Source organism: Sphaerodactylus townsendi, linkage group LG05, assembly GCF_021028975.2.
Source record: "Sphaerodactylus townsendi isolate TG3544 linkage group LG05, MPM_Stown_v2.3, whole genome shotgun sequence".
NCBI lineage: Eukaryota > Metazoa > Chordata > Lepidosauria > Squamata > Sphaerodactylidae > Sphaerodactylus > Sphaerodactylus townsendi.
In genome coordinates, this window is record NC_059429.1 from 39,845,561 (window position 1) to 39,866,752 (window position 21,192).

Sequence of the window (21,192 nt, forward strand, 5' to 3'; positions counted from 1 at the left end):
CCCCCAACCATCGTGAAACCAGCGACCCCAACTACTACCCTAAAGTTAAAAGCTGCAGTGGCTTCCAGGCCCCTCTGATCACCACACAGTCCTACCAGCTGCAACTCTAGAAGATCTCAAGGGATTATTAGCTAAAAATCAGCATTCCCTGAACCAAACTACAGGGAGGCATTTTGTCACAAGGAGGAAGAAATTCAGCCCATCCTTTCATGGCATATTGTAAGGCAAAATGGCTATCAGGGGTCCCATATACAGTGATAAATAGGGCCTTGTGTGGTTGTTTTGGCTCAGCTGAATCAGGTCCACCGTGCTTGGGAACATTCATGCCCTGATAACACTTCTGCCTATAATTTAGATTGGGGTGTCATATCTAACAGTATCTAACAATTCTAGGGCCCCTTCTTGACTTTTGCCCAGCACCCTAGTATCAGAAAGGCCACTCGCCCCATGTATCCTGTTGACAGATGTGGTCTTGGGAGTCCAATGCTCCAAACTTAATTCCCAGGCATGAATAAACATGATCTAGATCAAGACTGTGGTACACTGAAAAAAATGACTTATGCTTTTCTCCTACACTGTTTTCTGAACCTGAAATCTCAGGATACCACTTTTTGCTCCTTAGAGAACATACATCACTACCCTAAGTCTCCCCAACAGGGCAAGCACTGGCTCCTTGAAACTGTCTCAAATCAGGAGAACAGCAGGAGGCAGGAGCTTAAGGACTATGTCTATGATCCAAAGCAGGCCACTACACACATGGTATTTATGTTCTGGGCACAGAATTCCCAGACCATTATTTATTTATAGCCCATGTTTCTCCTGCAAAACAAGACATAAGTGGCTGTTGTAGGTTTTCTGAGCTTTGTGGCCATGCTCCTAATGTTCCACCCACATCTATGGTTGGCTGGCATCTTCCATAAGATGTGTTTCTCCCTATGGCACATCTTACTATGAAATGCCTCTGAAAGTGTCAACCATAGAGGTAGGCAAAGTGGTTTTTGAAATATTTATTCATAAATTTGTGCACAAATAGTACAAAGTTTGAAATGAAAGTACAGCTTACATTCGTTAAAGTTAAACGATAATATTGGCAAAAAAATTTAGTACCAAAAGTTTAGAAATACATTGAGAAAAGAAAAGAGGGAAAGAAAAAAGAAAAGAAAACAAATAGATAAAACGAATAAAGTAAATATCAGGAGCAAAAACTACCAGAACACAATCACACAGCCAGAAAACCCACAACTGCCAACTGATTCGACAAGCCACTTACAAAAATTAACAAAAAAGAAGAAGAATAACCTTAAAATCACAATGTAACAAAAAAAAAAGCAGCAACTGAATAGGATGGGGGCTGAGCAGGTGAAAAGACTCAGTTTTGACAAACACGAAGCAGATTCTGGTCAACAGAACTAGGCAGACATGCGAAGCGTATAACAATTTTGTAATGTGTGATTTTGCCCCAAGCTACTTTAGGAAACAAATTGCACTGCTAAATCTTTAAAACTTACATGTTTCCAAAGGTAAATGCTAGTGTATCGATAGAAGAGAATATTTCACTTAAGACTTCTCTCTTGTTTTCTTCATTAACCTCCTTGAAGTTCACAGCTAAGGTGAAAAACAAAGAAAGGTCAGTATATTTACCAGAGTATACTTCAATTGGTGAGAACACTCTTCTTGAATCAGACTGTAGGATAATAATGCATACAATTAAAATAAATATGAACCATATTGGGAATATGGCTGAAAAGAAGTTTGGTGCCTTATGGTCAAGTATTAAGGATGTGTACAAATCTTTTTAGTTTTCTTCTTTTAAAAACTTGATTTGGTGCAATTAAAGGAAGCATCCCAAAACAACTAAATTTTTTGCTTGCAGAATGTGGAAAGGGAGGCATCTGGTAATCTAAGCAAGGAGGAACATGACAAGAGTATGCATCAGACACTGCAGATAATAGCTAACCTCAAGTGGACAGCAGCTGCTGCAAAGCAAGGCCACCCAAACAAAAGGAACCTACTCAGGGGAATCCAAGTATGCAGAAAAATACCACCAGACACCATATTTTTAGCACAAATGTAAGGCCATCTCAGTACTAGCTACTCCTTGCAGGTTACTTTGCAAAGCCACCCACCCAACAAGCTGTTTTGCAACACTCCCTTCCCTTAGGGTAGAATACAACATTACACGTAGTTTCACGGTTCCTTGTGTGTGTGTGTGTGTGTGTGTGTGTGTGTGTGTGTGTGCGCGCGCGCGCGCGCATGCATGCATGGGTTCTGCCCCTTGCAGGCTCATCTACCAACATTTAAAATTCCATTTTTCAATAAAACACAGCTTTGAACCATACCAACTTTAAACCATCTAAACAACTTTTCCTGATGGTATCAAAATGGTGATAACACAGAACTAAGGAAAAAAGAGGGTGGACCAAATGGTGAGGGGAGGCCAAGATGGTAACCACAGCCGCCTCAACCATATGCTTGGTGGAACAGCTCTATCTTACAGGCCATGTGGAAATGAATCAGATAGTGCAGTGCCCAGGTCTGACTGGACAGATCATTGAACCAAGTTGGAGCCAGGGCCAGTTGGACATCTTTTGGACCAGGGTCCACTAGAAGATTTCATCTGCTGATCACAGCCATTTGGGGGGAATATAACAGGATAGCAACTCTTTAACAGCTGGATTTGCAGTTATGGGGAATGGAGAATGGCTTCTTAGTTTCTCCTTCTCAGGCTGGTTTCCTGCTGAAAATATCCCAGCTGGGGAAGACTCTTTTATAGGAAAGCCTTTGTGCCTTCCACTATCCAGGGTCTGGTTATTACAGGGATGGCTTACTGCCTTAGGCGCCACTGTGGGAGTAGTCACTTTCTGACTGCCCCCTCCTCCTTCTTGGTGCTCCTTTTAAAATAGCATGTCCAAGACATCTGGACTGGAAAATACATAAAGATCTTGGGGGTGGAGTGTGAAGTGGATGAGGTTTGAGATGGAGAGGCACTTCAATGGCCTTCCAAAGTGGCCATTTTCTCCAAAAGAATTGATCTCTGCTGACTGGAGATCAGTTGTAATCCCAGGAGACTGTCACTCATTACATGGAGGTTCACAATTATAAGGACAGTGCAGGTTTATGTGGTATAAACAGTATAAGACAAGCAAATATGAGTTACTGCTTATACAGAATCAAAGTATCCCCCAATTTATTGGGACTGCAGATTATACTACTGTGAATAGCATGTACTGCCTGTTGGTGGAAGTATGCTCTTATTATATAATTTCTGTATCATTCAACGAGTCATGTTTAAATGGCTTGTGCTTGGTTTCAGTATTCTGCAATTCAAACCCTATTGCACTGTTTATTGGCTATCTAACCCTGTAGATTGTATTGACACACTGTGTAATTCACCTTGAGTCTCAGTGAGAAAGACAGACTATAAATATCATACATAAAATAAAAAAGTGACAGTGTAATGCTCTTTAATGGTACGGTTTGTGTCACTCTTCTGATTTGAAAATGTTTTTGCAAGTTAAATATTTGCTGACTCACACTCCAGAACAGGCAAAACAATCCACTGGGTACTTACCATGAAGGCTTCTTCTCCTTGGAGGACAGTAAGACATCCTGAGAGGGTGATTCCCAGCCCTTGGATCAGGAAGGAAGGATAAACTTTCTTGTTCTACTTCCTGTTTCTTGTCTGGAAATTACCTGCTCCAGTTTGGATACTTCTGATAGCAACTGTCTCTATAATCTTTACTAAAAACTGAGAACTTCAATTTTAACAATGAAGAACTAGAGAGCAGTATAGAAGAAAAAATAAGTAACAGAATTTAACAGAGTATTGAAACTCATATGTTAGTAAATGTTCAACAGGAATAGACTGACAACCACGGGAGGGATCAAGATGTCCTCCAAAGAGAAGAAACCCTTTATGGTGAGTATCCAATGGATCATTCTCCTTGAAGGGCAAAAGGACATCTTGAGCTGGACCTCCCAGAGCAGTGTCCTCAGAATGGCCTGGGTCGTCAGGTTAAGAATCTAATATATGGTGCAGTACCCTACGGCCAAAGGCTGCTTTTGATGAACTGTATGTGTTCTGTAAAAATGCGGAAATAGTGGTCCATGTAGCTGTCTTGCATACATCCTCTATCGAGGCATCTTTTGATAACGCATTGGTGGCCAAACTACATATTGAATGTGCCATGATCTCCGGGGGGAACCAGTCAGCTCTGTGCCCTATAAGCTTCTAACACAGGTCTTTAAGGTAGAGCTGTCTTGGACATGGCTTTTCCTAGATTGATACAATCTAGGACTGATACAAATGAACAAGTAATCAGGCTGTCTAATGCTCTGGGTTTATTTAAGATTCTCAGGGCCTTCCTAACATCTAAGGTATGTCATGTTTTCTCCTTTGGGTGAGAAGGATTCAGAGAGAAGAATGGAAGATACAGTTCGTGTAATATATGGAACTTAGTGATTGCTTCTGACTTGAATTGGTTCTTAAAACCACCTTGTCCTTGTGAAACACACAAAAGCAGAGTTGATTGATAGTGCCCCAAGCTCTGAAATAAGTCTTGCTGATGTTACTACCACTAAGAAAATGGTCTTAATTCAAAGCCACTTAAGGCTAACCTCATGAATTGGCTCAAAGGGTGGTTTTGTTAGAGATATCAAAACCATATGTGGTCTCCATGTGGGAAAATGATGTGCCTAAGGAGAGTTAATCAGAATGACTCCTTTAATAAATCTCCACAGGTGTGGGTGCTTCGCTATGCTTTCTCTCCTGTATAGTGGAAAGACTGTTGCCAGATCTGCTATTTGTCTTCTCAATGTGTTACCTGAGATACCGGAAGAACGATTCTTGTGCAAAAACTCCAGTATTGCTATGATAGAGGGTCTGAGTGAATTGACCTTTTTTCTTCTAGACCAGGATAAGAAGGTTTTCCAGGTAGCATTATATATCCCGTTCCTGGAAGGTCCATGGGATGCCAATATGGCATCGATCACTTCCATGGAATACTTTATTTTTCTGAGTTTGGACTTCTCAATTTCCATGAGGTCAAGTTGAACCACTGTGGGTCTGGATGGAATAGTGGACTTGGTGCAACATGTCCAATTCATTGAAAGCTTGAGCAGAGGTTCTAGGGCCATCTCTTTGAGTGATGAGAACCACAGCTGTCAGAGGCAGTAAGGTGCCACCCCAACATTCTGATTCTCCGTAGTAACTACAGTAGCACTGGAACTGGAGAAAAGGCATAAAGTAGCTCTTTGGGCCACGGGGAGGTGAGAGCATCTGTAGCCTCTGCTTGTGAATGGTAATATCTACAAAAGAATCTGTTGACTTGAGGGTTCTCTGAGGAGGAAAAGAGGTTCAGGAATGGTTGGCTGAAGTGATCCATGATCACATTGAAAATAGATTTGTGAAGAGCTCATTCCAATTCTAGCACATCCTTCTGGCTCAGCCAATCTGCCGTGATGTTGAGGACTCCCTTCACACAGGATAGTAGGTTGGCTTGGGCCCACCGAAGGATTCATAGCACTTCTTTGTGTAATTGGCAGGATCTCAAACCCCCTTGATTGTTGACATACAGCTTGGCCAATATGTTGTGTGTTCTCATGAAAAGGTGCTTATGTTGAATCTGGTTTTAGAAGTGGATTAAACCTGGAAAATAGCTCTGACTTTCAACTGGTTGAAGGGAACTCTGATGTTGCTTTGGACTCTGATGTTGATAATCTTTCTTGGGCATACTGTTTGTTTAGTGAAGTTTCCCAGCCACTCAGGCTCATGTCTTTGAACATCTGGATATGGGAGTAAACATGGAAAACCTTCCCTTTCCTCAGGTGGTTCAAGCACGTCCACCATAGTAGGGATTCCTTGACTTCTCTTGGTATCAAGATTGACTTGTCCCAACAGTGCATAATGTCCAATTGAAAAAGTCAAAGAAACTTTTGTAGTGATCTGGAGTGTAGTTGTCTCCACTGAATGCAATCTATCGTGGCCATCACTGAGCCCATGAGTTTTGCTAGTTGGATCAAGGAGTAGTACTTGCTCTTGATTACCTCTGATACCTTCTGTATGATCTGGAGAGCTTTGGGTTCTGGTAGGAGCAGAATGCAGACGGTCTACTGTGACTCTCGATGTTCCAGTTGTTGCACACAGTAGACAGAGTCCTTCTATGAACTTGTCTTCCTGTAGGGTGAGTATTCTTGTCTGAGTGTCGCTTATGGCCTTCTCTAGTAAGTTGGCCTGAATCAGAAGGTTATTCAAATAGGGCTAGATACATATTCCCTTCTGAGAGCAACAATGGGAGCTAGAAGAATCTTTGAAAAGATCTCGGTACCGTTGAAAGCCCAAGAGAAGAGCTCTGAACTGATAATGATGGTGTTCTGCTGTGAAACAAAAGAACTGTTGGCATGACAGAAGAATGGGAACATACAGATGTGCCTCCTGGAAGTCCAGGGAGGTCATGAAGTTTCCTGGCTATATGGCTTCCGTTACAGATTGCAGGGTTTCCATCCAGAACCATCATAACTTGATGTGCCTTTTCAGGTATTTTAGATCTAGTATCATCTCCAGTCCGCATTTCTTCTGAGGACCATGAAGAAAATGGAGTAAATTCCCAGGCCCTGTTCTGATGTGGGGACAGGTTCTATGGCTTGAATTTCTAGAAGGTGTTGCACTGTTGCCCATGTTTGGAGAGCTTCTCCTTGCATTTGGCCACTAGTGATTGTAGAAAGTAAGGGGTAGGAAAGGTTGAGAATTCTATGGCATATCCCTTTGATGCACCCTCCAGAGTCCAGGGGGACACACATTCCCTGCATGTGGGTGAACTGAGAAGCTGGCTCCCAGACAGGAGGAAGCTCACTGAGGCTCATTCCGCACACGCAAAATAATGCACTTTCAAGCTGCTTTCACAACTGTTTTTGCCATTCCGCACAGCTTCAAAGAGCCCTGAAAGCAGCTTGAAAGTGCATTATTCTGCGTGTGCGGAATGAGCCTGAACGTTTCCCATTGCCGCTGAGGTCAATGGGGTTTTTAAGTTCAGTTTCCGATAGGAAGCCATCTCCCAAGCCTTTTCCCACTATTTCTTCTGAGCACAGGAGAGTATCCAGCAAGAACAGATTCCTATATTAAAAGGGATAGAAAGTGAAGAGAGATATAGGTAAAGTTGCAGGAGCATTCAGAAAGGAAAGAAAGAAGTAGTAAGGGAAAAAAGAAGCTATGCAGAAGCAAAAGTCTAAGCTCGCACTCAGAGCTTACTCTGAAGCCTGCTCACCCTTGCTGCAGCAGGAGACAAACTGAAGCAGGTGTCTCCCAGACAGGAAACGTGAAGTGGAACAATATCCTGTCTCCTTGATCCAAGGGCTGGGAATCACCCACTCAAGATGTCCTCCTGCCCTTCAAGGAAAACTTTCTGATTATCAATTGTTCATTTCCCAATTTGGATTCTTTATAATGGCTATAGTAACAAACAAAAGTTGGAGCGTTTGATTAGGTAATATTGAAAATACATTAGGTAATATTCAAGTACATATCAACATCAAGAACATCTACAGGTCTGAGGACAGCCTACAGGCATCCAAAATATTCTGACCTGATAAGAAGATGTGACTAAATACAATCTCAGGATTTCTGAAACCTACTATATTTTCATCAAATCCTGACCTATTCAGGAGTCCCAACAGGTTGGGGTGAAATGTCTTAAAGAACCAAACCGGAAATATTTAGGAAATAAATTCTTATGATAACTTACTAAAAAATGTTTGTATAGAATTCTGAGATTGATGAAAGGCAAGCAAAAAGGATTTCTTAAAGCAAAAAGAGGTACAGGAAGTAGACAAGATGCTGGGAAATCCATGAATAGATCTTTGAAGCATTCATGGAAAAGGAAATAACAGTTATAGGCCCATGAGGGAGGGGCAGATGAAGTTTACCACATACACTCTGTTTCACTGATTAAAAAATTATCTTCTTGCATGCTCTTCATCTTTCTTCCAGAACCAGTATCATGTTAGGTAAGGCTGATTGCAAACTTTGAACCCATGAAGCATCAACAGCACGTGTACACATTAAAAACCTAGCACAGGAACTACTTTTTAAATTTAAAATCATGGAATGAAATGGACAGAACACACCATTACCTGCACTAGCCACAAAATAATCATATTAATTTAAGGCAATTCCAGACTAAACTGTTAGTGAAAAACCAACAGAACACTGCAAGAACAGCTTAATTCTGTCCTCAACACTTGGTTACCCAGGAAGGTGTGTGCCAGCTAAATATATATCAGAAACTATGTGAAAATTCTAACCGTTCGTTCGTTCGTTCGTTCATTCGTTCGTTCATTCATTCATTCGTTCATTCAATTAGATTTTAAATCGCCCACCCCCGAAGGGCTCTGGGCGGTGTACAGTAGGCCAGGAACACCATTACACCCCACAGGCCAGGAACAACATCATACACAATAAATAATTAAGTTAAAAACAATTTACAGAATCTATAAAAACATAGCAGCATTAATATAGTACAATAAAGTACAACAATATTGCAAAAAGCATGGCACGTACACACACACAAACCCCCCACCCACATGAAGTAACCAGCACAGCCACTGGTACTACTTTTTATTGTTTTCACATGGAATAAAACTACCACATGAATGCTACTTTAGGGGCCACTGGGATATGCCCATAACATGTGTATTGGCTGTACCTACCAAGTAACAACTAGTGTAAGGACGCAACTTACTTTTCTTGACTGTGTGTATTCACACACACTGACACTTTTGGACACCAGCTTCTGGTTCAGCATCTGGTGCGCTTCCTACACATGTAGACCTACACATGCCTTTCCAAATGCATGGTGAGTACTTTTACAGGCAAGTGAATCAGGCTTCTCTCAACAGTTTATTTTGTCATATTTTTAGAATGTACAAAAAACAAGTCCGCAATAAAATTGACTGTTGTGGGTTTTCTGAGCTGTGAGGCAGTAGTCTGGTTGTTTTAACTTCTAATGTTTCACCTGCATCTATGGCTAGTATCTTCAGAGGCATGTCTCCAGACAGAAACACATCTTACCATGACATGCTTCTGAAGATGCCAGTCATAGATGTGGGTGAAACATTAGGAGCTTAAACTTCCAGACCATGGCCATACAGCCCAGAAAACTCACATCAGCCAGTTGATTTTGGCTATGAAAGCCTTCAACAATACAAGGAATAAAATTATTCCAGAAACCAGAGCAGGCAGTTGCTATAATGATTAGTTAATCAGGAAGGATTTTTCTCATGGAAGGGTTGACATTTAACTGTTAATCATTTGGTATATTGATCTATGGCTTATATATGTCACCATGATTACATGAGAGAAACATTCCCATCTCCAATCCTTCAAAGGGTGGACAGAATGAGACCTTGATGCTCACTTCCTTCCATATACCATCTGAAGAGAGCAAAGGAAAAATACATTTAGAGATACCACTTCAGTCAGAGGTTCAGTTAATTTGGGTGAAGCATATTTGATGGAAACCTCTGCAAAGGTTTCTTGAATGTTTAAGTATCACCTTGGCAAAACCAGTTCCACTCTTTATAACCCAAGGAATCCTTGTTTCTTCATAAAATCTCTCTCCCAGAGAGATTTCTCTCTTGTCTCTCAACAAGTTAGAAGTTGCTAACACTAGAAGTAGGAAACTTGTGCAGAGTAAGTTTATTTCCCACAAGATCACTTAATTTACAACACTGTTTGTGTAAAGAATTAAAGCTTCCTGCCAGGTGTCTAAACATAAATGTATAACTAAAAGCAATGAATATTGTAGGCCAAATGTTTGTTTAGACTTCCTCTATGAAAGGAAAAGTTTTTCCTAGTAAATTAATACAAACTCCATTCCAGGTATTAAAAAATAACAGTGCACTCTAATAAGCCCTATGTAAATTTTTAAAAATACTTTTATAGCAAATTTGTCTTCAACTAAGCAGCTCTGTATTGCACAGACCAGTTTTCATAAAGAACCCTAAAGCAACTGCAGTTATTAAACATGTCAGACACCATAAACAATTTTCTTTGTTAAATTAAAATCTCATGCTTACTCTGTTATGCATGAAAGCCCTATTTTTGCCAAACACACTACTATATACCACTGTAAAATTACCAAAACCAATGTGTATATGCTCATGAGGATAATTTTATATTCAGACATGTACAGTTAAACAAGTCTCTGGAAATCAAATTTACAAACTTTGCTATCAGCTCAGCTGTTGCGAGAAAAGTACAGCAAAATGGAGGAGGCAGGGACTTATCAAAGTCAAGCTACACAAACATTTTCACCCTCAAAAAAAAGCTACCTGCAGAATCATACAGATCACGTGATTGTTCAAGAAGCATTTGTATGCCTCACATGGAACATTTTTGTAACTACAGATATCAACGTCAGTTAATTCCAATAGTAAATATGTTAAGATAGAAGCCCTATATTCTAAATTTGATATGACAAGTTGTTTCACTTATTTCCAAAGGAAATGGGAGCTCTGTTAATTTTTATATGTCTTCACAAGTATATACACATATATGAATGTACACACATGTACATAAAATACAAAATACAAGACTCTTACCTTCTTTCCATAACACTTCCATCCAAAGATTCCTAATGTTTTCCGTTAAACAATCACTGAAACAACTGATATTACTTAACATCAGCTTTGAATACAGTCTTTCCCCAGGACATCCTGGTTGTACACAATAGCTTGATAACAATGACTGTCAGTATTATTCCCATGCCTGAAAATGGAAACTATTTATGGAGCTACACTTGAATGAGCATGCAAATTGATGGAACTGGAAAAGATTAATGTAAACACAGGCAGCCAACCAACATTATCTGAAATACACCATCTATGAATTGGTAGAAATCAGCACATCAGCCTGAACGGGCATTTTCTCATACAAATTGTATAGCTACAATTAAATAATTTAAAATCATGTACTGTAGAATATTTCCAAATTAATCACATTGCTTTCAGTGCCCTAAGAATATCAGTTACTATATATTTTTTAACAGTTGAGTCCACCAGGATCCCAGACCCAACTCGGGTTCCTCTGCAATCACACAGCATGTAAATATACACCACAATGGCAAAAATGGGGAAATACATCCCGCACACACACACTATATTTCATCATGGGGAAAATTACTTAAACTTGGACTTTTAAAAAACTTGAATGTATAGTTTGGCCCTAAATGGTAGTGCATATTACAAATGTAATTCAATTATTTGTTCAAAAAGGAAATGCACTTTTTCTTGGGTATTTGGGAGGTTTCTTTGTAGTTTCAAATTCTGTACAGCACAAATTCTTGCATTCTTGAAGTTCTTGCGTTCTTCATAACTACATTTTTTTTAAAAAAACCACACATTACAGGATATTTTGGAGGGGAAAAATACAGAAATATAAATAATTAAAGGGGCATACAGGAAGTGGCAAAGCTATGAAATTACTAATTTTGAAATAACCCACAAACCTCATTTTGCTATTTCAGGTCCCGAGCCAAATTACTGGCTAAGTTTAGCTGTAGAATTTGTTAGTCTTGGAACTGATACCATGTTGCTGTAATGTTGAAATCTTTTTGATACAGCAAAGCTCAAACTTATTTATTTATTACTTATTTATTACAGTTATTACAAACTTATTTATTACAGTTCAAGATCAGAGAACAAACACGGTGATGCTATATAGTCTACAATGATTTTATCAAGCTGTCCTCAATAGAGATAATATGCAATGTTTAAAATACAATTTTTATTTTTTTTTCAATTTATATACCGCCCGATCCCCGGGGATATTGTAAAACAAATGCCATTTTGTCTAGGGAACTTTTACATGGAAGATGACTACTACATAAATTCAGAAGCACCAAATTAGGGAAAAACATGTTCACATGGACTCTCGATAAATTCCAAAGCACTATTTACTTGGCTTAATATGCAGTTACACTGGATGTTATTTGCCTATTGTCCATGTTATTTGATATTGCACCATGAAGCAATTTGACTACTTACAATTCATATACACCAGAAGAAGCCCAAGGGGCTCCCATCCCCTTACCTTTTACTTTTGCAATGACTGTTCCTGCAGCACTGAGAATATCAACTGAGTTGAGACTCTGGTGTTTGCTAATTATTGTCTTTAGGACTCGCAGCAGTTCACCCAAACGTTCATGAACAACGTGATGAAGACAATCCTGATTTTCTGAAGAAAAATTAAAACAGTTAATTGCTGTCACAGACAGAATGCTTAGTTGATCATAATTCTTGACTGAGAAGAGAAAAAGATAATTAAGAACAGATGGAAGTATTTATGAAATTAAGGGTGACATTTAAAATATAACTAAATTCCACTGAAATTGAAGTGAAAGAACAGTGATAAAGCCATGAATCTATCAACCTGTGATAAATGCTGGAAAGACTCCCACCACATATTTAAAAAGTAGCCTCATGTTGACAGATTCGGTTTGTAATAAGGAAAAATGCTATCAGTGGCAGGGTGATTTAGATCACCAGTTTTATGGAATCACTTGTTTATAAGAAGTTCAACTTTTTCAGTGAATCTCTCTGAGAGAAAACATAATTAAAATGGCAAACCAATGGACCTTGTTACCAAATAGACTTTCCACAATTTATGGCATCATAAAGAACTGATGGTTTTGAGGGCAAGATAATGCTACTTTTTTCATGCGTAGTTGTAATGCCAGCATGGTGTAGTGGCCTCTAATATGGAGAACCAGGTTTAATTTCCCACTCCTATTCATGAAGCCTGCTGGGTGACCTTGGGCTTGTACCCGTTCTTCAGAACCCCCTCAGTCCCACCTACTTCACAAAGTATCTGTTGTGGGGAGAGGAAGGGAAGGAGTTCGTAAGCTGTTTTGAGACTCTTTATGGCTGTGAAAAGTGGGGTATCAATCCAAACTCTTCTTCATGTGGTATAAAATATTAGGAGTAGTAGCAAGAATTTCAGCTGGTACAGGCTATACAACTGCTTGTACACCAGAACTGCTACCATTAAATTTCTCCTGTACCCCACTGGGTCCTGTACCCCACCTTTTATTCAATAATTGTTTTTCGATAATTGTTCTTACATGAAGCATTCAGGGCAGACATATTTTATCACAACCCCCTTTCTCCAAGTTCAGGGTGCCAACATGTCTCTTCTCCTGGGATGTACATTAGATAGAAAGCTAGCAACTGGATGAAGTTCCCCCTTGTCCGTTGCGTAACTGGGTGGAAAATTAAATCTAGATATTTCTAATCTTAGACACTACCACCAAGCTTTGATAGGAGACAGTATGAACTCCTCCGACCTGAGTGTACAAAGGAAAGGAAATCTCTCAGTTAACTTTCGGGACAGTGATTTCGGGTTTGGCTTCAAAGTTGTACTAGGTTTGACATCTCCCAACACAGTTCCCAGTATTGAGGTGAGAGATTGGGACCATTGTAATAAAAAAATTTAAAAATCATAATGGATAAAAATCAATGATTTATTTAAACTAAAAACCAGATTTTAAAAATATAAATCAAATTTTTGATTTAAATCAGATTTTTAAAATTTAAAATTAATTTTTATTTAAATACTTTTTTTGAAGAAAAATCTATCTAAAAATAGTTTAGTTTTCTGTTTACGATACATTATAGTCCAAAGGTTATTCATCATGAAATAAGGATTGGTTTTTCATTATCTAGCATGAGACTTATATTCATATAATGTTTAAATGTTTTAGTAAATGAATCACAATGTCATACTCTTGCAAAAGTTTCTGTTAGATTATTTGGGACAAATTTTCCATCTAGAAAATTTATCATAGATGCTTGGCTTTGCAGTGCTCAATACTGTGGTTTTGTGCCTGCAGAGAAATGTTTCTTCTTCATAGAAAAAAATGCAACAAAATAAATCTACGGACTTGAGAAACATACCTTAACCACACTTTTCCTTTGCCAATCGATGTACACAGAATTAACCCCTTATCTTTTAAGTGTTAAGTTTCAAGAAGTTCAGTGAATAGACTGTTTGTAGTGGAACAAATCTGCACAAGGAGTTAAGTATGAGGGGGGAGAGGCAAGCAGTAAAAATGAAAGTGAAACCTTTTGAACAGAGTACTCCACAAGTCTTGGAAAATATGCACAGCCTGAGATGTATCATATTACTCCCTTGCTGGAGAATAAAATTAATAATGGCACCAAGTCATAAAAAAGACCCAGTCTAGGAATATTTTAATGAAGGCAGGCATGAAGACAAAATGCAAATAATGCAACAAAGAAATGTAAGGCCTGGTGGTCAAATGAAACTTTGAGATAGTTCACTTTGCAATAATTTCATAATTATCTATTTAGTTCTGATAGTGTAACTAAATTGGCCTTGGATCCCTTTTAGTCCTGCTTCTGTCCTGACCATGAGAGAGAAACCGTGCTGGTCACCCTCACAGACAAACTTTGTCGCCAGCTGGACCGAGGCAGGTCAGTGCTGTTGGTGTTACTAGATCTCACCACAGCATTTGACATGGCTGACTATGACCTTTTGGTCCATGGCCTCACTGTTGCTGGAGTTCAGGGTGCAACCTTGAAATGCATGGTTTCGCCAGGATCAGGGACAGTGAGTACTACTTGGGAAGAGGACGTCTCAGCAGCGCCCTCTAGTTTGTGGGGTGATGAAGGGGGCTAGTCTCTCTCCAATGTTACTCAATATCTATTTGTGCTCCCTGGCACAGGTAATTTGGAGGTCTGAGCTGGGCTGTCGTCAAAATGCTGATGACACCCAGCTTTATTTACTGCCAAATTGGCCTTTTTTCATCTTCACCAGGCCAGACAGTTGGCCCCCTATCTAGTTGCTCAGACCTTGCCACAGTGATCCACACAAAGGTCACCTCCAGGCAGGATTACTGTAATTCGCTCTATGCTGGCCCACCCTCAAAACTGCTCTGGAAACTGAGTCAAAATGCAGCAGCATGTGTCTTCACCAGGACCTAAGTGAGGGCGCACATAAGGCTTGTGCTTTGCCAACTGCACTGGTTGCTGGTTAAATTGCAGATTGTCTTCAAGGTTTTGGTGTTTAGCTTTAAGGCATTTAGTCTAGGGCCTTCGTATCTTTGGAACCGCATCTTTCCATATTGCCCACAGAGGACCCTTTGTTCCTCTGGTGGTAATTTTTTGGTGGTCCCGAGGACACTGTTGGCCTCAACCAGAGTCAGGGCTTTTTTGGCCCTGGCTCCAGCATGGTGGAACTCTTTACCAGATGATATCAGTGCCCTGCAGGAATTCAATCGATTTTGAAGGACCTGAGGAAACCATGAATCTGATACATCCTGCTGGCCTCCAGAGTTTTGCCTCCCGCTCCTCCCTATCCTAATCATTAGGATGAAATGTTTAATGGGACAGGGCTGATGATTGAGTAGAGACTGTCTGCGAGTCCTTTGGACATCTAATTTAGTCACCATCTTTATGAACTGTTTCATTTTACAGTTTTGATTATATATTATCTTTTGGAATTTGTTTTGATGACTGACACTCTAGAATTATGTATGTAAGCTTCCCTGAGCCCGGCTTAGGCTGGAAAGAGTGGGGTATTAAATTTAATAAAATAAAAAATTAAAAAATCAATATTTTGATACAGTAGTAAAACTAATCCAAACAGTTGTTATTCTAAAAATGAAACTGTCATCTGGTTGTAAATATTAAGATTATACCAGCAAAAGATTATACCAGTAAATATTAAGATTATACCAGCAATAATATGCCTTTATGTAGAAAAAACATGAATTAAATCGTCTTACTATTTAAATTGATTTGATTTAATAGAATAGAATAGCATTCCTTCACTATTTCAAGCTCTTTAGTATGAAAAACAAGATTCTCCTGCTTTATAGAACAGCTAGAAGACCATTATTTGAATACTTGGGAGCTTCAGAATGGCAAGTCCTTCAGAAACAGACTCCTCGTTATCGCATAGACATCTTGTTAAGACATTTAACAATTAAGATTTGCTTCACAAAAGCCCTATTCTCGGTATCCTTGCCTGCACAGTTGAGGTAGGAATCAACCAGGGATACAGCTTTTTCAGTGGTGGCACCTTGTTTGTGGAATGCCCTTCCCGTTGAGGCCCACCTGGTTGCCTATACTGCTTTCTTTGAGGCTTCAGGCTAAAATGTTTCTGTTCACCCAAGCTTTCAATTAAAGCTCTGACTTTTTAAACACCCTTTTAGCCTGGAAACTTTTGTTTTAAGCTGTCTGTGCCTGTTTTTACTACCTTTTTATACTGCTGTGGGATTAATGATAGGTTTTAATAAGCTGCCTTGGGCAAGTTCCTGGAGAAGAAGCACAAAAATTATCTAAAACTGAATATTAATGTGGATTTTAAATTCTCAATAAAACATAACTCAAACACCAATTCAGCTCTCAGCATACCCAATACCAGAATCTTTTTAAAGTATCCCACAATATGTATTGCAGCCATACACAATTAACTCTACACTGAAAACTGTGTTTGATGTCACATTATTATCTGCAACATTCAATCCATCTAGGTGTAACAAAGCCATGCTAAGCAGCGAAGCAGACTAGTAATTGTAATATGCTATATTTTCAGCAAGAAATGAAACCTTTTTATCCACACGGATTAGTGGATCGAAAAGACCTTCATATATTGCCAGAGCAAAAACTGAAACCGGTTCAACAACAGTCAACTATCTACGCTGACAAAAAAAATGTGGCAATAAGAAAAAGACTGGTGATGCAGATATGTGAAAGAAAAACTGTCATCAGAATTGGGGCTACAGTCTCAACTTTAATCTATTCAGTCAGGAACTACCCCTTATACAAATTGTTATTAATGCACAACATGTCATTATCACAGAATGAAACAAAAATAAATCACCACAAAACGGCCCATTGGTTCACTTACCGTGAAGAGGCCTTCTCTTGTGAGGCAGAAAGGCATCTTGTTGGGTGCTTTCCACCCCGGCTCAGGGAGGCAGGAAATAGAATTATGTCACTTCCTGTCGAGGCTTGGAACCCGCCCCTTGCCAGTATTCGACTGACTGAGCAGGTGGAGTAGAAGAAAAAACTTAGAAATAAACAACGATTAGAGAGAGACAAGAACATGTATAACAGAATCTCTCTATCCTGAACAATAATAGGCCTAAACAATTAGCCCTTAACCCCTAACAGGAGGAATATTCCCCAACTATATACGTGGCTCCTTGGAGCCTGACTGATGAGGACTGGAACTAATGACACAGCGAAAAAACGACGCTAAGGGAGGGTCAAGATGCCTTTCTGCCTCACAAGAGAAGGCCTCTTCACGGTAAGTGAACCAATGGACCGTTCTCTTGGAGGCGAAAGGCATCTTGTTGGGACCTCCCAAAGCAGTGTCCCCAGTAGGGAGGGTTGTCGTTACGCTTCTATGATGTGTTCCAGGACCCTTTGCCCGAACACAGTGTCGGCTGCTCCCCAAGACTGTAGTCTATAGTGTTTGACAAAGGTCGAGGGGTTGGACCAGATCGCTGCTTTGCAGATCTGTTCTACGGAAGCATTATGTCTAAAAGCAGCATTGGTAGAGGCTGATCTGGTGGAATGTGCAGTGATTCCCTCTGGTACAGGGAGGTCTGAAGCCCTGTAAGCCTCCACAATACACAATCTAAGGTTAGAACTAATGGAGGCTTTGGACATGGGAAGACCAATCTTGGGATTGGAAGTGTTGATAAACAGCGTCTGCGATTTCCTAATGGACTCTGTTCGAATTATGAACGCTTTAATTGCCCTCCTAACGTCTAGTGTGTGCCAGGAGCGTTCTCTGGGGTGAGACGGACGTGGACAAAAAGAAGGCAGTACAATGTCCTGTTGCAGGTGAAAAGCGGAGGCCGCTTTAGGTTTGAAGGTAGGGTCCATTCTAAGAACCACTCTGTCATCGTGGAATACACACAAGTTGGGGTCAATGGAGAGTGAGCTAAGTTCCGAGACCCTTCTGGCTGATGTGATGGCTATGAGAAATAATGTTTTCATTCTGAGCCATCTCAGATTGATGGTTTGGATGGGCTCAAAGGGCGACTTGGTGAGTGCCGAAAGAACCGTGTGTAGCCTCCAAGAAGGGAAGCGATGACAGGTGGGAGGTTGAGATTGTTGGACCCCTTTAAGGAACCGGATGACATCCGGGTGTTGAGTTGCTGGGAGGCCGTGGAAGGGATGCCATACCGTGGACAGGGCAGCGACCTGTCTCTTAAGGGTGTTGCTACGGAGTCCCGACTCGAACCCTTCCTGAAGGAAGTCTAAGACCGAAGATAAGGGTGGATCTTCTGGGTCAATGTATTTGTTCCTGGCCCAACTGACGAATTTCTTCCAGGTGTAATTGTATATTCTGATGGTGGACGGGCGTCTAGATGCCATCAGAGTGGAGGTCACATCCTTGGAGTAGCCTTTGCTGGTTAGTTTTCTCCACTCAACAGCCAGACGGTCAGCTTGAGCCAGTCTGGGTTGGGGTGCATGATTGGACCTTGATGGAGAAGATCCCAAGAGACTGGAATCTGGTACCTGGGGCCTATGGCCAGTTCCTGAATTATCGAGAACCAGGGCCTGCGTGGCCAGAGCGGTGCAACTAAGATCACCCGCGCCCTCTCTGTCATGATCTTCCGGAGAATTTTGGGGATGATTGGAATGGGCGGGAAGGCATACAAGAGTTCCTTGGGCCACGGACTGGATAGGGCATCTATCGCTATGGCCTTGTGATGGTAGAATCGGGACATGAATTTTGGGACCTGGGCGTTCTGTGCCGTGGCGAACAGGTCCACTTCTGGTCTGCCGAACCGACGTTCGATGTCCTGAAAAACTGCCTTGTTCAGGGCCCACTCCGCTGGGGCAACTGTTTGTCGACTCAGCCAGTCTGCGTTTATGTTCAGAGATCCTTTGATGTGTTCCGCCTTGATGCTCTGAACGTTGAGCTCTGCCCAGTCCAATATCAGGGAGGCCTCCTTGGCCAGGCGGGAGGATCGTGAGCCTCCCTGGTTGTTGATATAGGACTTGGCTGTGGTGTTGTCCGTCCGGATCAAGATGTGGTGTCCCGCTATGAGGTGTTGAAAAGCTTGAAGGGCTAGGAGGATAGCCTTGACCTCCAGCACGTTGATTGGTAGTTTGGATAGGTGTTGCTCCCACTTGCCTTGAGCAAAATGCTGGTTGAGGTTGGCCCCCCAACCCTGGAGGCTGGCGTCCGTGAAGATCTGTAGCTGGTTGGGGTACAGATAAGGTTTGCCCTGGGTCAGGTTCTGTTGTTGCAGCCACCATCGGAGTTGTTGTTTGGTGGACTGAGGCACAATGATGGGATGGTCCCGTTTTAGGATGATGTCCCGTTGAAAAGGCCGAAGAATACGTTGGAGGGGACGTGCGTGGAATCGTCCCCACTGGACCAGATCCATGGCCGCAATGAGCGTGCCAAGGAGCTTGACTAGGAATAGCAAGGAGGTTGTTCTGGGGAGCATTATGGAGGTGGTCATTTTTCGGATTTTGGATATCTTCTCTTCTGGGAGAAAGAGGGCATTGTTCCTGGAGTCTATTAGGGCTCCTAGGTGCAAGATTCGTTGAGTTGGTGTGAGAATGCTTTTCTCCCTGTTGATGAGGAACCCATGGTGCTGAAGGGTTTGCATCACAATCTCGAGGTCCTGGATGGCTTGCTCCTTGGACTTGGACCGAATTAGCAGGTCGTCCAGGTACGGGTGTATGTGGATACCCCGTTGCCGTAGTAAGGTGACCGGAGCCAGGAGGACCTTTGAGAAAATGCGGGGAGCTGAGGCAAGTCCAAAGGGAAGAGCCCTGAATTGGTAGTGTTGGTCCGCTATGGAGAATCTCAGGAACTTCCTGTGTGAAGGCCTGATGGGAATGTGCAGATAGGCTTCTGCCAGGTCCAGGGAAGTCATGAAGTCTCCTGGCCTGAGAGTCTCTGAGATGGTCCGGAGGGACTCCATCTTGAACCTTCGAAGTTTGAGGAATTTGTTCAAGGTCCTGAGGTTGAGGATTGCTCTCCAGTCCCCGTTCTTTTTGGGGACGGTGAAGAAGTGAGAGTAATGTCCAGAGAAGACCTCTGCTTTGGGAACTATTTCTATTGCTCTGATAGATAGGAGATGGTCCACCGCTTGTAAGGTTCGTGCGGCCTTGTCTTTTCGCTTGCTGAGGGGGGAAGGGAGAAATTTGGTGGGGGGAACCGAAGTGAATTCTATGGCGTAGCCTTGTGAAATGATCTCCTTCGTCCAGGCGTCTGAATGGTCTTGATTCCATGCCTGTTGAAAGAGAAGGAGACGGCCTCCCACTGGGGGGGAGTCAGGACTTGGGGGCACCGTCAGTCCTATTCGTTTTGTCAAACTTTGATCTGAAGTTCCCTCTGCCACGAAAGGAGCTAGATCCTCTGGTCGTCCAGGAATTGTTCTTGGCATATCTGGGGTTCCAGGAGGACGATCTGCCATCTCTGGAAGTCCTGGGGAGAGCCCTATGGGACCGAAAGGTAGAGGGCCTGGACCAGGATTTGTTACTGTCCGAGCGAAGAAATTTGGGAAGGGCCTTTTTCTTGTCCTTGGTGTCGACAAGGATGTGTTGTAGATCCTCACCAAACAAGGATTTTCCTTGGAATGAGTAGCTGGTGAGCAAGGTCTTGGAATGTGTGTCGACCTGCCAAGATCTGACCCATGCGTTGCGGCGTGCCACCAAGGAGGAGGCCATGGCGCGGGCCGAAAGAATCACAGCATCTAAGGTAGCATCGGCGATGAAGGCTGCGCCAGTTTTGATGCGGTCTAGTCCCTCTCTGACAGCGACCAGTTCAGGTGGCAAGAGTTCTAGGGCCCGGTTGGCCCAAACCAGGAGTGCCCTCGCTACGGTGGATGCTGGGGCCAGGGCCTTGATGGAAGCAGAAATGGATTCGTGTGATCTTTTCAGCATAGCATCCGAACGTTTATCCAGGGGATCTCTGATGTTCCCTTCACCCTCCTTAACCAGAAGGCCTGCTGATTGGATGGCCACAAGGGGGGCATCCGCTGCCGGGACTTGGAGAATGGAGTTCACATACTCCGGTACCAAATAACGTCTCTTAACTGAAGCTAAGGTCTGTTTGTTAGCCGCTGGTGCTTCCCACTCCTTCATGATCTTCTTGATGAAGCATTCTGGGATAGGAAAGACCAATTGTGGGTCTTC

General features: G+C 41.8%; 1 protein-coding gene across 4 annotated transcripts in view; it reads right to left on the minus strand.

Annotated features, from left to right (window-relative positions):
- Positions 1-21,192, minus strand: part of ARHGAP29 (Rho GTPase activating protein 29) — a 67,731-nt gene that overhangs the window by 24,885 nt on the left and 21,654 nt on the right. For 3 of the 4 annotated variants that reach the window (XM_048496243.1, XM_048496240.1, XM_048496244.1), the window contains 2 exons: positions 12,086-12,229; positions 1,509-1,605 (listed from right to left, as the gene is read on the minus strand). In XM_048496243.1, the coding sequence (XP_048352200.1) occupies positions 1,509-1,605; positions 12,086-12,229 (241 nt within the window). Of the gene's footprint in view, positions 1-1,508; positions 1,606-10,596; positions 11,684-12,085; positions 12,230-21,192 lie in introns of those variants that run through there. The other variant, XM_048496241.1, reaches the window with a different exon arrangement.